The following is a 12,393-nucleotide window of genomic DNA, read 5'->3' as shown; positions in this document are numbered from 1 at the left end:
TACATGCCATTCCCCTGAGAATGTGCTGGAATTCTTACCAGTCTCATAAAAGCCAGTCTTGCCATCTGCTTGGTGAGATCAGAGAATGAACAAATAATCCAGCTTCTGCCATTAGGCCTTCTATCACTGTCCCCTCCACCCAGGGAGAAAAAAAAATGCATTCGCTCTATAAGAAATCTATTCACTCCCAGACCAAATTCTGTTATTTTTCTTCTTTACTTTCTCCTCACCAGATAATTGGTTATGGTTTCTCAATGGTGGAAATATGTGGCTCTTCACTGAGAAGATTTTTTGAATATAAATACCTCACTGAAAATTAAAATAACCTCAGTTGGGTGGAGAGAATATTGCAAACACTTCGGAATCCATTGTTGCCAGCAGAGTAGAACCATCCAATATGTATTTATGGTACCTGACTTGTGCCCTGGAGATATCACAGAGCTACTTGCTCTGATCAGAGCTCTTGCAGTGATACTTAAAAATTAATTGAATTTTCAAGAATGTCAGATTTAGCTATTGCAGTTGATGGCCCAATAGCTGACGTTTCTTAAAAATATGCTGCCACCTACAGTATTGTTAAGGAATGGCAACCCACTCCGGGATTCTTGCCTGAATTCCATGGACTGAGGAGCCTGGCAGGCTACAGTTCACAGGTTCACAAAGAGTCGAGCACGACTGAGCGACTAACCCTTTCACTTTTTCACAGTGCTGTTTAACTCTGACAAGGCTCTTGTCATGAATGTTAACTAGACAAAGAGTTAACCTGGGGGCTGATTAGTGATCGTTTCTGTTAAGATTTGGTAATTTGCATAGTATATTTTCTTTACTTATGCATGTGTGTATCTGTTTTCCTCCAGGAAAAGAAGAATATATTGCCACTTTCAAGGGATCGGAATACTTCTGCTACGACTTGTCTCAAAACCCCATTCAAAGCAGCAGCGATGAAATAACTCTGTCCTTTAAGACCCTTCAGAGGAATGGACTGATGCTTCACACCGGGAAATCAGCCGATTATGTCAATCTCGCCCTGAAAAATGGAGCTGTCTCTCTGGTCATTAATTTGGGATCAGGGGCCTTTGAAGCACTAGTGGAACCCGTGAATGGAAAGTTTAATGATAATGCCTGGCATGATGTGAAAGTCACCAGGAATCTGCGTCAGGTAACAGCGCAGTGGATAAGAGAGTAACTGGCTTTGTTTCTCGCTACAGCTGTGTTTGTGTGGTACTTGAAAACCCTAACAACATGAGATAGGGCTCCTCAGAGTCGCTTACAAATTAGCTTTTTCTTCTTCTGAGATAAATCTTCCTGCCATACTTGAGCAGGGGCATATCTAGAAAGTTCCAGGGGCCCAAAGGCTGTTTTGACTCATCAACATGTGACAGTTTCCCAGAGGGCTGCAAGGTCATCCCTGAGACCTGCCCTTCCTGTGACGTGTGTGATTCTGTTGTGTTTTTGGTTTTTTGTTTATTTGATTTTAAATTATAGTTTTCATGGTGATCATTTGAAAGCATGTACATTGGGATCATTAAATCACAGTTCCTTTTTTGTAGTTAAAAAAAAAGAAAAATCAAACAACAATGTGTTTGTGATTCAGGATTGTGTCGATCCCTACTTCCTCCCCAGCCCAATCTCTGAAATGAGGACAGAAAAAGCCCCTGAAGGGGGAAAATGAATTTGGGGATTTCCACATCTCCTCAAGAATCTATTTATGCAGATATTTTTATTTTGTAGCACAGACACTTATGTTAAGCCCCAGATGTCTCTGCAGAGACCAGTTCATCTTCTAATTGCCCATTTCTATTTGATTATATTTTTAAAAAATTCTTCCAAGTGTCTACATATTAGAAAAACACCATTTTTTCAGTCTATCTATGGGCCCCCATATACTGTATGCTTTTAACTGAGACATATTATTACAGTATAGACATATATATATTCAGATGAAAGTGAATAGATTGTCCTTATATATTGAACATGATGAGTTTTGGTTACTATTTGAAATTTTATGATATTACAATGTACCATTTTGTAAAGTGTTGACAGTGACTAATTTTTCTGCAGTACATGCTGATCTCAAACTAATATCCTTAACATATTTGTTGTTTCTCTGAACAGTTGCAGAATGACCGGATTGTCTCTGGTTTTCCTTTACTAAAACAGCCTTCTCTTTCTGAGCTGTTAACTGACTAACCTTTTCTTTCCTGCTTCTAAAAGGCTTAAACTGTCCAAGCTAGAGAAGCAACCAGGAATTTTAGGAGTGCAGGGTTAGTCTAGCTGAGGCAGAGGAGTAAAAGTAAAGAATTCCTGAGACCCTCCAAGACCTTTCAGAGGCCCTGCATGTTTCCCCCCTGCCCTGGGGGAGAGTTTCCCACCATCAGGGTAGCTGTAGGCCACAGACTTCTTATATGTGTGTCTCTTTAGTTCTCCCTTTTTATTTTTCTCTCAGATTCTCACCAAGAGGCCGAAGGCTCATTTGAGAGAAGCACAGAAGGAAGGGTGGGGCTTGAGGAGCCCACTTTCTAGATTTGCCTTTGCTCAGGTTACAAACCAAACTGCGAATTGGTAGCTCCAAGGAAACTGCAGTTATACAGCCGGGGTGCATGTGTGGCAGGACAGATTAAAAACAAATCCATTCTACTCATTCTATGTGTCAGGATCTTTGCTTTGTTTCATTGCAGTAAACTGTGATCCTAAAGTCCATCAATATGACCGAAGGAAGTTTTGGAGTTGAGGAGGAGTCCCTGTATGCTGTAAAATTGAGTAGTAGGGCAATGCCAACCAATTCCTATGAATTTGCAGGGGCTGGGGTGGGCCAGGGCGGGGGAGGGACCGTTTCTGGGCAGAAGGTGGCAGTGGTCAGCTGATGAGCTTTAGGCCTTTGAGTCCCTTTTAGTCTTTTTAAATGTCTGTCAGACATACTCAGGGAGACAAAGGAACATTGCCATATGTCTGTTTCTGTCTCATAGCAAGTTACGAACAATACTGGCAGGAAAAATATTACCTCTGTGGGAGGCCTATTTGTTAGTCTGCTTTTTTCTTGTAAAATTTTTTTGCCCTTTTTCTATGTTACTAACATGCTTAATAACTAACATGTCATTCATGGAATGTTTCATTCTACTAACCGTTACCTGAATCAAAAAATGTACTAACATGGTAGAGACCATCATATTTTTTAAGTAACGATCGTTATTTTGTTCACAGTTTTTAATTTCCTTTCTCCCCCCTTCTCCACAAAGCACTCAGGCATTGGACACGCTATGGTAAACAAACTACATTGTTCGGTAGATATCATTCTAATTGTTTCTTATTTTGGGTTTGCCGTGTGTTTTCTTTCTTTCTTTTAACTGTAGACATCATTAACAAAAGAGGAACTGCGGTTGGTACTCTTCTGCTTACTTTGACCTCCTTCTTTTCATCTGTTGTTGACCTTCTTATTTTTTACCTGTTCCTGTCAACTTCTGTTTTCCAACTCACCTGTAGGGGCATCGTTAACGTTTCGAACGTTTTGCATCCAGCTGTGGTTTAACACGGGAAAAGACAAAATGGTGGCTGGCCCGAGTGACCGCAAGCTCAGCCAGCCTCAGACCATTCATGACGCATGGCATGCACCCTTGATCTGGGAATGCTGGAGATGCCACACCCACTCATCTTTCCCTCCTCATCGAGCAGTTGTGTGTTTTCCTTTGGTTCTCCCGGTTTCCTTTCCTTTCTGAACTGTCCTGTCCCTCCTGCATGTGCGCCTCAGCGTGTGCCGCTTCCACTGGTTGTTTTGCGCCCCCCTCCCCTTTGGCATGGACGCAGGCACTTGCATGCTGTACAACTGCTGCTCAGTAGTGCAAACGGTGACATTGCTGGAAAGAGCTTGCGCCTTTTCTGTTAACAAGGTGCACGTGTGATTAGTTAATAACAGACGACTGAACTTTACTAATATGTACACCAGCAAAACTAACCTAGGAAGCATTTTACTAACACCATTTTTGTGTCTGCTAAATAACTTTTGAGTTGCCTTAGGGATGATGCTGACACTAGTTCAATAACCAGTTAACTCTCTAACTAGTTTAGACCTCTTAGGGCTAGTTGAATAGAATCCAAGAATAAACCTCAAACAGACATGAAAATGGGTTCCGCCATAGGTCTAAAAATAAAAACCAAAAAAAAAAAAAAAAAAAAAGCAAAAAGCAAAATGAAAAAACAAAACAAAACACAACACAGGCATATCCCAGGATTACAGTATCTAGGTCTGAGTATAGCGTGTCCTTTCCCTGTGCTTTGTTATCTAGGTGACAATATCAGTGGATGGGATTCTTACCACAACGGGCTACACGCAAGAAGATTATACCATGCTGGGGTCTGATGACTTTTTCTATGTTGGAGGCAGTCCCAGCACAGCAGACCTTCCAGGGTCACCAGTCAGTAACAACTTTATGGGTTGTCTCAAAGAGGTAAATATCTCTGTCACCAGAATCATTTCTAATTCATGATTTCATCATTTCAGATCCAGACTCAAAGCACCTTTGCTGAAGACCTGATGTTTGTGGTGTCAAAGGGCACAACCTTGAATTCCATATTCCACTGTGGTTTTTATAGGTTTGGAGGGATGAGGGAAGCTCATAGAACATTATCAAGGAATTAAGTTCCTCATCTTTATAGTCTATAAGTAATCCACAGTTAAGATTTGCATAGGCAGTCATATTCTCTATAAAAGGAAGTCAGACATAAAGAAATATTGGATTTAGAGTTAAGCCAAACACCTTGCTCATCTCTACAAATGCCTTAGGTGTTATATATTCAGTGGTGACTTATTTGAGCATTACAGGAAAAAAGAAAAAAAAAATGGCTAAAAGAGACCAAATTCAACAAGCACAAAATAAATCTGAATCATAAAATAAACTTTGTTCCTATATTTTTACCATGTTCTGAAGGAAGTAAAGATGTTTCATTTGTGAGTTAACTTGATGTTCACCTGAGTGAAGCTTTCAGGCTAAAAGATATCAAGAATTTCATCCCTCATTCTCAGCTGTCATTGTTGATTGTAACTTTTGATAGGATTAGAACTTGTTGGGGTGTGAGAAGAAAAAAATCAGGAATGTCCTTGGGTTTTGACTTGTATGAATATTTTCCCATAAAAGCTGCCTGTTTTCATTCAGGTACAACCCAATTTCTTTTGGCTGCTAAAACCAGAAGTTCCTTTTGCATTACATGGCTGTAGTTTAATGGTACAGACCTATAAAATATAAAATTTAATAACTTTGAATTTATTATTGATTAGCCATAGATGTTGCTGGTAAGCAGTGATGTGCTTTCGTTTATTTTAAAGAAAATATTCTAATCAAACTCATTTCAGGTAAGCATCAGTGAAAAACTATCAGTGCTTAAATTATCCTGACCTGTTTTCCATTTATATAAATATACTGGGTATTGCATTGCCTAGTATGTGAATGTGTATATAAGAAGTATTTGTGCTTTGTGGTGGTAGGGATCGATTGTCTTTCAGAAAAGACCTTTTAATTTTTACAAATATGTAACATGACCTAAGACTGCACTAAGCTCTGTGAGCATAATAAAATCTTAATAGTTATTACTATTGTTATAATAATAGGCATTTTCTGAGCTCTTATTTTGCACCTGATGCAATCCTAAGAGCTTTATAAGGATCTCCACAATATAAGTAGTAATTACCTGCATTTTGGGGGCAAGAAAACTAAGGTTTGGCACAGGTAAGTTTCTTGAGCAAAGGTCTCACGGCTAACAAATTTTAAAGCGTAAATCATGTCAGTCTGATTTCAGAGTTTTGTGTACCCTTAGCCACCATAATATACAGTGTCCTAACAGAAATATTTGTTAGAAGATTGTGTAAGCCCTCAAGTTTGTTACAAAAAGAAACAACTTTCAGAAATGTAATATAGACTGTGAGGAATGATATATTCAATTGTGTGGTACCCTTATACCCATTTGAATATGAATGAGAGTGAATGAATGGGGATCTAGTAGACAAGGAAGACCCAGAGAAGGTCAGGATGTGAGCATCTTGAGGGATAATTATGATTTGTTGATGCTGGGGATGGAGAACGCACTTCAGGCTAGGGAGAAGCATGGTGAAAACATGCTTAGATTTCACAATATGATGCCTGGATCTTTCTTTTGGAGATGGGAGCTGGGGTGGGGGCAGAATATAACCCTAACCATCTACTTCATTCCGTCATTTTTACTGTGATCTCTCCAACCTACCATCAGCCTCTTTGGCAAGTTAGTCTTGCTAATGACTGGGAAAAAGAAAGGAAACTGAAATCTAACTAAAGAGCCCTTCTGGGTATTCTGTAAAAACATGAGAATTTCTGCAGTGATCACCCAAATTCAACTGTGCCTCATAATCTTCTGACATTTCAGTTTGGGCCAGGCAACTTCCTGTGTGTATGAGTCTTCAATGGATTGCCTTAATCTAAAATTAGTTTCAGATTGAACTATATCTCACGTTAATATCTTTGTGTTAATGAGTAGTTGATACACTTTACAACTCATCTCGTTTCTTAATTATAGTCGATCTGCAATTTTATATTAGTTTCAAGTACAACGTAGTGATCAGTATTTTTTTGCAGATTATACTCCATTATTGTTGTTTTAGTCACTGAATCAACTCTTCTGTGACCCCATGGACTGTAGCCCACCAGGCTTCTCTGTCCATGGGATTTCCCAGGCAAGAATACTGGAGTGGGTTGCCTTTTTTTTTTTTTTTCCTCCAGGGGATCTTCCCAACCCAGAGATTGAACCTGAGCCTCCTGCATGTCTTCTGCTTGGCAAGTGGATTCCTTACCACTGGGCAACCTAGGAGGCCCCATACTCCATTATCAGTTATTACAAAATAATGGCTATAATGCCCCGTGCTATATCCTTGTTGCTTATGAATTTTGCACTTGTCTTTTTAATTAGTCTTTAACCACAAAAACCGAGTCAAGTGGTTTTCTGTGGGACTTCATCTACTGAGTCCAAACAATGAGGATTCACTCATGTTACTGTTTCTATAGGTCTAGGATAGATATCAGCCTTACTGATAGGGTACTTCCTACATCTCTTCCTCTACAGACCAGGATATGTGTTTGGAGTAAGTCCTGCCAGTGTTTTATTAATGTGTAATCGAGTACACTTTATTTCCTCCTGACACAGTAGTATAGAAGGATATGGGCATGATCAGCTCATAGCACACTTTGCTTGGTCAGATTTTAGATGGTTCCTAGTCTCCATCCAAGTCAAAGTATCTGTTTAGAATGCTCTGTTCTTCCTACTACTGAGATGAAATTGTGACAGAGTGTCATAGGCTTTGAGCTACATCACCTTATCTCAGATAGGTGAGCTTTGTAGAGTTGCTGATAAGAGAGAAACATACCCACATTCATTCTCACCCCATCTCTTTTAAGCCCATATGAGCCTTCCTTAACTCTGTCATGGGCTTTCTGCCCTGTAGAATGTTATGTAAAACCTTAATTATGATTTTATATATGGATCATAACATTTTTATTTTCAGTCTAGTATGTGATCCCCCTTAGGATAACCAGTCCTGGAGGAGACACTAATAATACCATGTCTGAAATCATAGAAGAAATTTTGGAGTGTTGGAACAGGAAGTCACTTCCCAAGTCTAGCCTCCTTATCTTGAAAATTGAGAAATAGACCTAGAGGTTATTTGTTCCACCTCAAAATAATGAAGGGGTAACAGGATTAGAACACAGAATATTGTCAGATAAAACATACTACTTGTATCACTGGTTCTGTTTTATTATGAATAGTGGCACTCAAGATCTCAAGATACAAAACTAGAGATGGCCTACCACTCTCACTAATTCACATCTCTGTTCTTGGAAAATTAAATTTAAAAAAAATTACTTTGCAACAACCCATAATCTAGTGTTTATTAGAAGTAGCTAGAAATTAGGGCTTTACCTATATGGCATTCAATAATGCTTTTTTGAAATGAGACTCAGTTTTCATGGAGAGCAGCCAACTTCATTAAGAAATTTGTTTTTTAGTGATTAACAAATTTTAAAATAAATTATTTCAACATAATTTGGCAAAATATAACCTGAACTTCATATACTGCTTTGTTCAAACCAAGAAGGAGCTTTGAATGACCAAGAATTTATGATAAGAGGATCAAAGTAGTTGTAAAAAAATATTTGTATTTTCATCATAAATCGAAAAGACTTTGGAGAAATGTTTGAGGTCACTGAAAACTACTTTCAGGAATATAAATTTGAGAAGTTAGAATAAGAATTATAAATAATAAATTACCCATATACCAGCCCACATCTATGAAATTCCTGGAGGGTGATAGGTCTGTGAAAATACACTTTAAAAAAAAATCTGATTTTTATCAAAGCAATACTAATCATGCTTAGGCTGAAGCGTTGTTTATATTCTTTGCATTCTTTATGCTATTGACTAAAACCTGAAATATATGTTGCTTAAAAAGATCATTTAAAATTAAATTTAGTTTTTCCAGCAGCCAGTTTTTGAGTGATTGCTCCAACAGTAGAGAGATTCAGAAGATGCTGTGGAAAGTTAAATCATAGTGTCTAGGTGAGATGGAGTCTATTTGAGGACACCTATAGTCCTGCCCATTCACCTTAGACTCCTAGGAAAGCTCTATGTGTGGGTATAAAAGTATCACCGTTGATTCCTAAGGTGCTCATTAGAGGTTTTTGTTCAATTGTGTTTTAATATTCCAAGATAGTGGAAAACTTACTAACATGTGCTTCTACTGCAGTGTTTTGACCATGAGGGCTTCTGCAATAAATAACTTACAAGGAAGGCTCATGCTGCTCCTTATTAATCTTGCCTCAGAATCTCCTTCTGCTATTATGCATTTCTTAGTCCCTTTGTGCCTTCATAATGCTTTGAAACACCTATTTCCCTCCTGCAGAGTGAAAATTACTCAACATAGTTTGTTAGTAGGGAAATGAAGTCAAGGAGGAAGGAAAGGATTGTGTTCAGTAAAATGACTTGGAATGCTTTATTTGAAGTTTATTTTTAGCTATGTGTCCTTGCTGAAGGTCTTAAAATACATTGTGTGAGTGGAGACATTGCCTGAGTAAGAAAATGTAGAAGGCTACCACTGACAGTTGCTTGGGATAAGCCTAAGAAAGATTCTAGAAAAATAAATAAATAATTGAAATGCTAGGGGGAATCAAATCCTTACTGAAAATTTCATCAACCTAATTAGATCAGTGCAGCCTTTAATTACACTGAGAAACTTTTCACAGTAAAAATTTAGAAGAGGCTGTGAGGTGGATGAAGTTCAGAAAATATCCTCTTATGCAAGCATTTTCATCCAACTGTGGAAAAAAATAGTTAATACCTGCATGTGATCAGCATGGTCCCCTCTGCCATTTGCAGCGGCATTGCTGTGGATCATACAATGTATCAGTATCATTGCTGAGAAAAAGGTGCAATAGTTCCTTCATGCAAATACCTCTTAACTCCTATCCTTCTGGGAGGGCAACAGAACTTGAGAAGATTGTGAAGGCTTCTCAGTTTATCTTCTATGATAGAACCACCTCATCAAATTTGGGTTCTGTGGTATCCTGTTCTTATTTCCTCATGACTCAGAGAGTAGAGTGCGTATCATTTACATGTAAGAACAAAAATCCATGGCATATTTATTTTCATTTTAAGTAATCTTTCCAAGTTTGAAGTAGAAGTCTGACCTGTTGGAGAAATTTGACATCAATGAAGACTTTGGAGGGTAAAGAGATCTTCGTTGATCATCATGCAACTTGGGTAAAGGGAGGATCCTTATGTGAGAGGACTTCCTCATAGGAGATCCAAAGTCATGATTAAACATAGTTCTCCCAGGTTTCAATTTCCTCCAGACTCTTCCTTCTTGGGGTCCCTGATCCCTGAGATAGTTTCTGCCTTTCCTCTCCCATTACGCTGTCACAGTCTATATATCGGTGGGTATTTTTACAGTGTAGTTATGTTAAACTTTCTGCATGCCTCATTCATTCTTTTCAAAAGAGAACTGTCTTTGCATTTCCATCTCACTTCTTCCTAGCCATTTTCCATACATATCCATGTATTTTTACTCACGGTATAATTATATAACTAAGGATACTAATTTCTACTTTAATTATGTTTTTCAGAATGTCCTCAGTGTAACTATTTTGGGAGATATTTTACTAATGCCATCCAAATAAGAGACTGTATGAAAATACAAAGGAATTCCTGTAACAGAAGTCACCCTCTGTCTCGGTGCTGTATTCCTAGAGGCAGGGTTGTGGTTTAGTGACTTGTAAGAGAGCTTAGTTTAGCCTTAGCTGCAGAGGAGGCCCATTGACTTACAGCATTGGGCAAAAGTTCTAGTCTAGAAAGAAAATAAATTTTCTCCATCTGATTTAAAATACAGAAGATGGCAGTTTGCTTTTTAAACTTTAACGAGAAAGTAAGATGGAGTATGTGAGAATGTCAAAGAATTTGACAAATTCTTATGTACTACTAACCTGATTTATTATAAGCCCTGCCTAATTTCTTTCAGATCGTGGAATTACTGAAATGTGTTTCAAGTCTTCTGCTGTAATAAATTGTCAGCACTAGAATGCAAACAGAGGTCAATTACCCTTGCCTCCTTTCATGTTTAAGACAGCAGACCAACAGCTTCTTTTAAGTCAGGCAACCCCCTTTCCTATTTAAGGATGTCATTTCAAGAACTCCTGTGAGGTAATAGCAATAATAATAATAATATCCTCATTATACAAATGAGGACTCTGAGATCTTAGCAGAGCACATGTCTCTGAGTGGTGAGGTTGGACCATGACCTTGATTTTCCATCCCTAAGTTGAGTACTTTTCCTAGTTAGAGCACATTGCCTGAATGTGTTCATCCAAACGACTCCAGTAATATAAACTCTGTGGTCCCTAGTTGTGGGTAGGATTATACTAGGCATTATACACAGGGATATTAAAAGAGCTATTATAAAAGGGCAAGAGGGTTGGTATATTCCAGAACAGTAATAATAATACTAATATACTAAGTATTTTCTATTTTTCATGTAATATCTACAGCATCCACTGAGTTAACCCATTTTACTGAGGGCATCAGCAACATAGCAAACATAATAATTTATTCCTAAACAATAAAAGGATGAAACTGTGAAACAACTTGATATTCAGTACTTGAAACATAGTGGCAAGGGAGGAAAAAAATATATATATGTAGACTTACAGCATTTTATCTTTGGTGCTACTTTTATTATTAAATTGCCTAGACCAGTGCACTGTCATTTTTCCCTTGTTTTATATGTTCAAAAGTAACTCTCCGACCGTGATAAAAGTATAGTAATACCGTTTGTATTTGACAAATGAGGACATGGAGACAAGCGAAGTTCGGTAACTGACCTAGGAAAAAACAGTTACTAAGCAGCAGGGCCAAGACCTAAACGTTAACTAATCTAACCACAGAATCCTCTCCTTTACTACTCTATGTTGCTTTCTTTACACATAATGTAATTTCACTTATCTTTCCTCATTCTCAGTCTTTTCATTAAGGTATAATTAAATGGAATGAACTTTATAGCAATCTTGAAGCCAAAGAAAACACAGCCTAGCTTCCTAGGATGTTGCAGAAGGAGATGTCTAAGTGGGAGGAGAAAGAGCAGGAGATATTTATTTCTTGAATGCTCAGTTATAGGTGAGCTTCCTGGGGGACTTTTCCTCTCACAGTTTTAACTGGTATTGGGATGTCACCTCTGTAAAAGTCTTCTCTACTCTGTAAGTCTGCATATTCTTCCTCCTCTGTGGATGTAAATAAGGCAATAATGCTTGTCATCAATTTCTGAACTCTGTAGCCAACCATTTGAACAGGGATGCACAAAAAATACATTTGGAAGTACTTTCTAGATTTCTATAAAGTATTGGCTTCATAGATTGTCGAGAGTAAATTTGCTTCTGTGCCTTGTAGCCTTGAGGACAGGGAAATAAGCAATTGGGGCAGAAACCAGGCATTTTGCCATAGACAGTCCTCTTTGAGATTGGATTCAGGGGGTCCCATCTGCTCAGGTCCCTGAGGAAGTGGAACTCAGCTCTTTAGTCTCCAAGCATCTGGTGAGTCCTTGTCTGGAATTCAGCTTTTTTAACATAGTAACCTCCCTTCCAGGGGACCCACAGAATTTTTATTTCCCATCATTTTCAGCAGATGCCCCATAGCCTGGAACTATATCAGCAGTTGGCATAATGCATTGTAGTGCTTTCAGATATCAAGCTAGCAAAACATGGCTGGGTAGGAGGTTCGATGACATTTTAATTCAGAGGAATTGATGCATTTTATAGACTATGACATTTTTCTAGCCCAGCAGAAAGCAATAATGAATAATGTCTACGACTAAACATTTCCTCTTAATTTCAGCAC

General features: G+C 38.3%; 1 protein-coding gene across 1 annotated transcript in view; it reads left to right on the top strand.

Annotated features, from left to right (window-relative positions):
• The first annotated feature begins 970 nt into the window (after window positions 1-970).
• Window positions 971-12,393, top strand: part of NRXN1 (neurexin 1) — a 756,469-nt gene continuing 745,046 nt past the window's right edge. The window contains exons 1-2 of the mRNA XM_055540064.1: window positions 971-1,159; window positions 4,281-4,442. Coding sequence (XP_055396039.1) covers window positions 986-1,159; window positions 4,281-4,442 — 336 coding nt within the window. The 5' untranslated portion in view covers window positions 971-985. The remainder of the gene's footprint in view (window positions 1,160-4,280; window positions 4,443-12,393) is intronic.

Source organism: Bubalus kerabau, chromosome 11 (genome assembly GCF_029407905.1).
Source record: "Bubalus kerabau isolate K-KA32 ecotype Philippines breed swamp buffalo chromosome 11, PCC_UOA_SB_1v2, whole genome shotgun sequence".
In the NCBI taxonomy this organism is placed as follows: domain Eukaryota; kingdom Metazoa; phylum Chordata; class Mammalia; order Artiodactyla; family Bovidae; genus Bubalus; species Bubalus kerabau.
The sequence above is the reverse complement of the archived record's forward strand: the minus strand, read 5'-3'. Positions and strand labels throughout refer to the sequence as shown.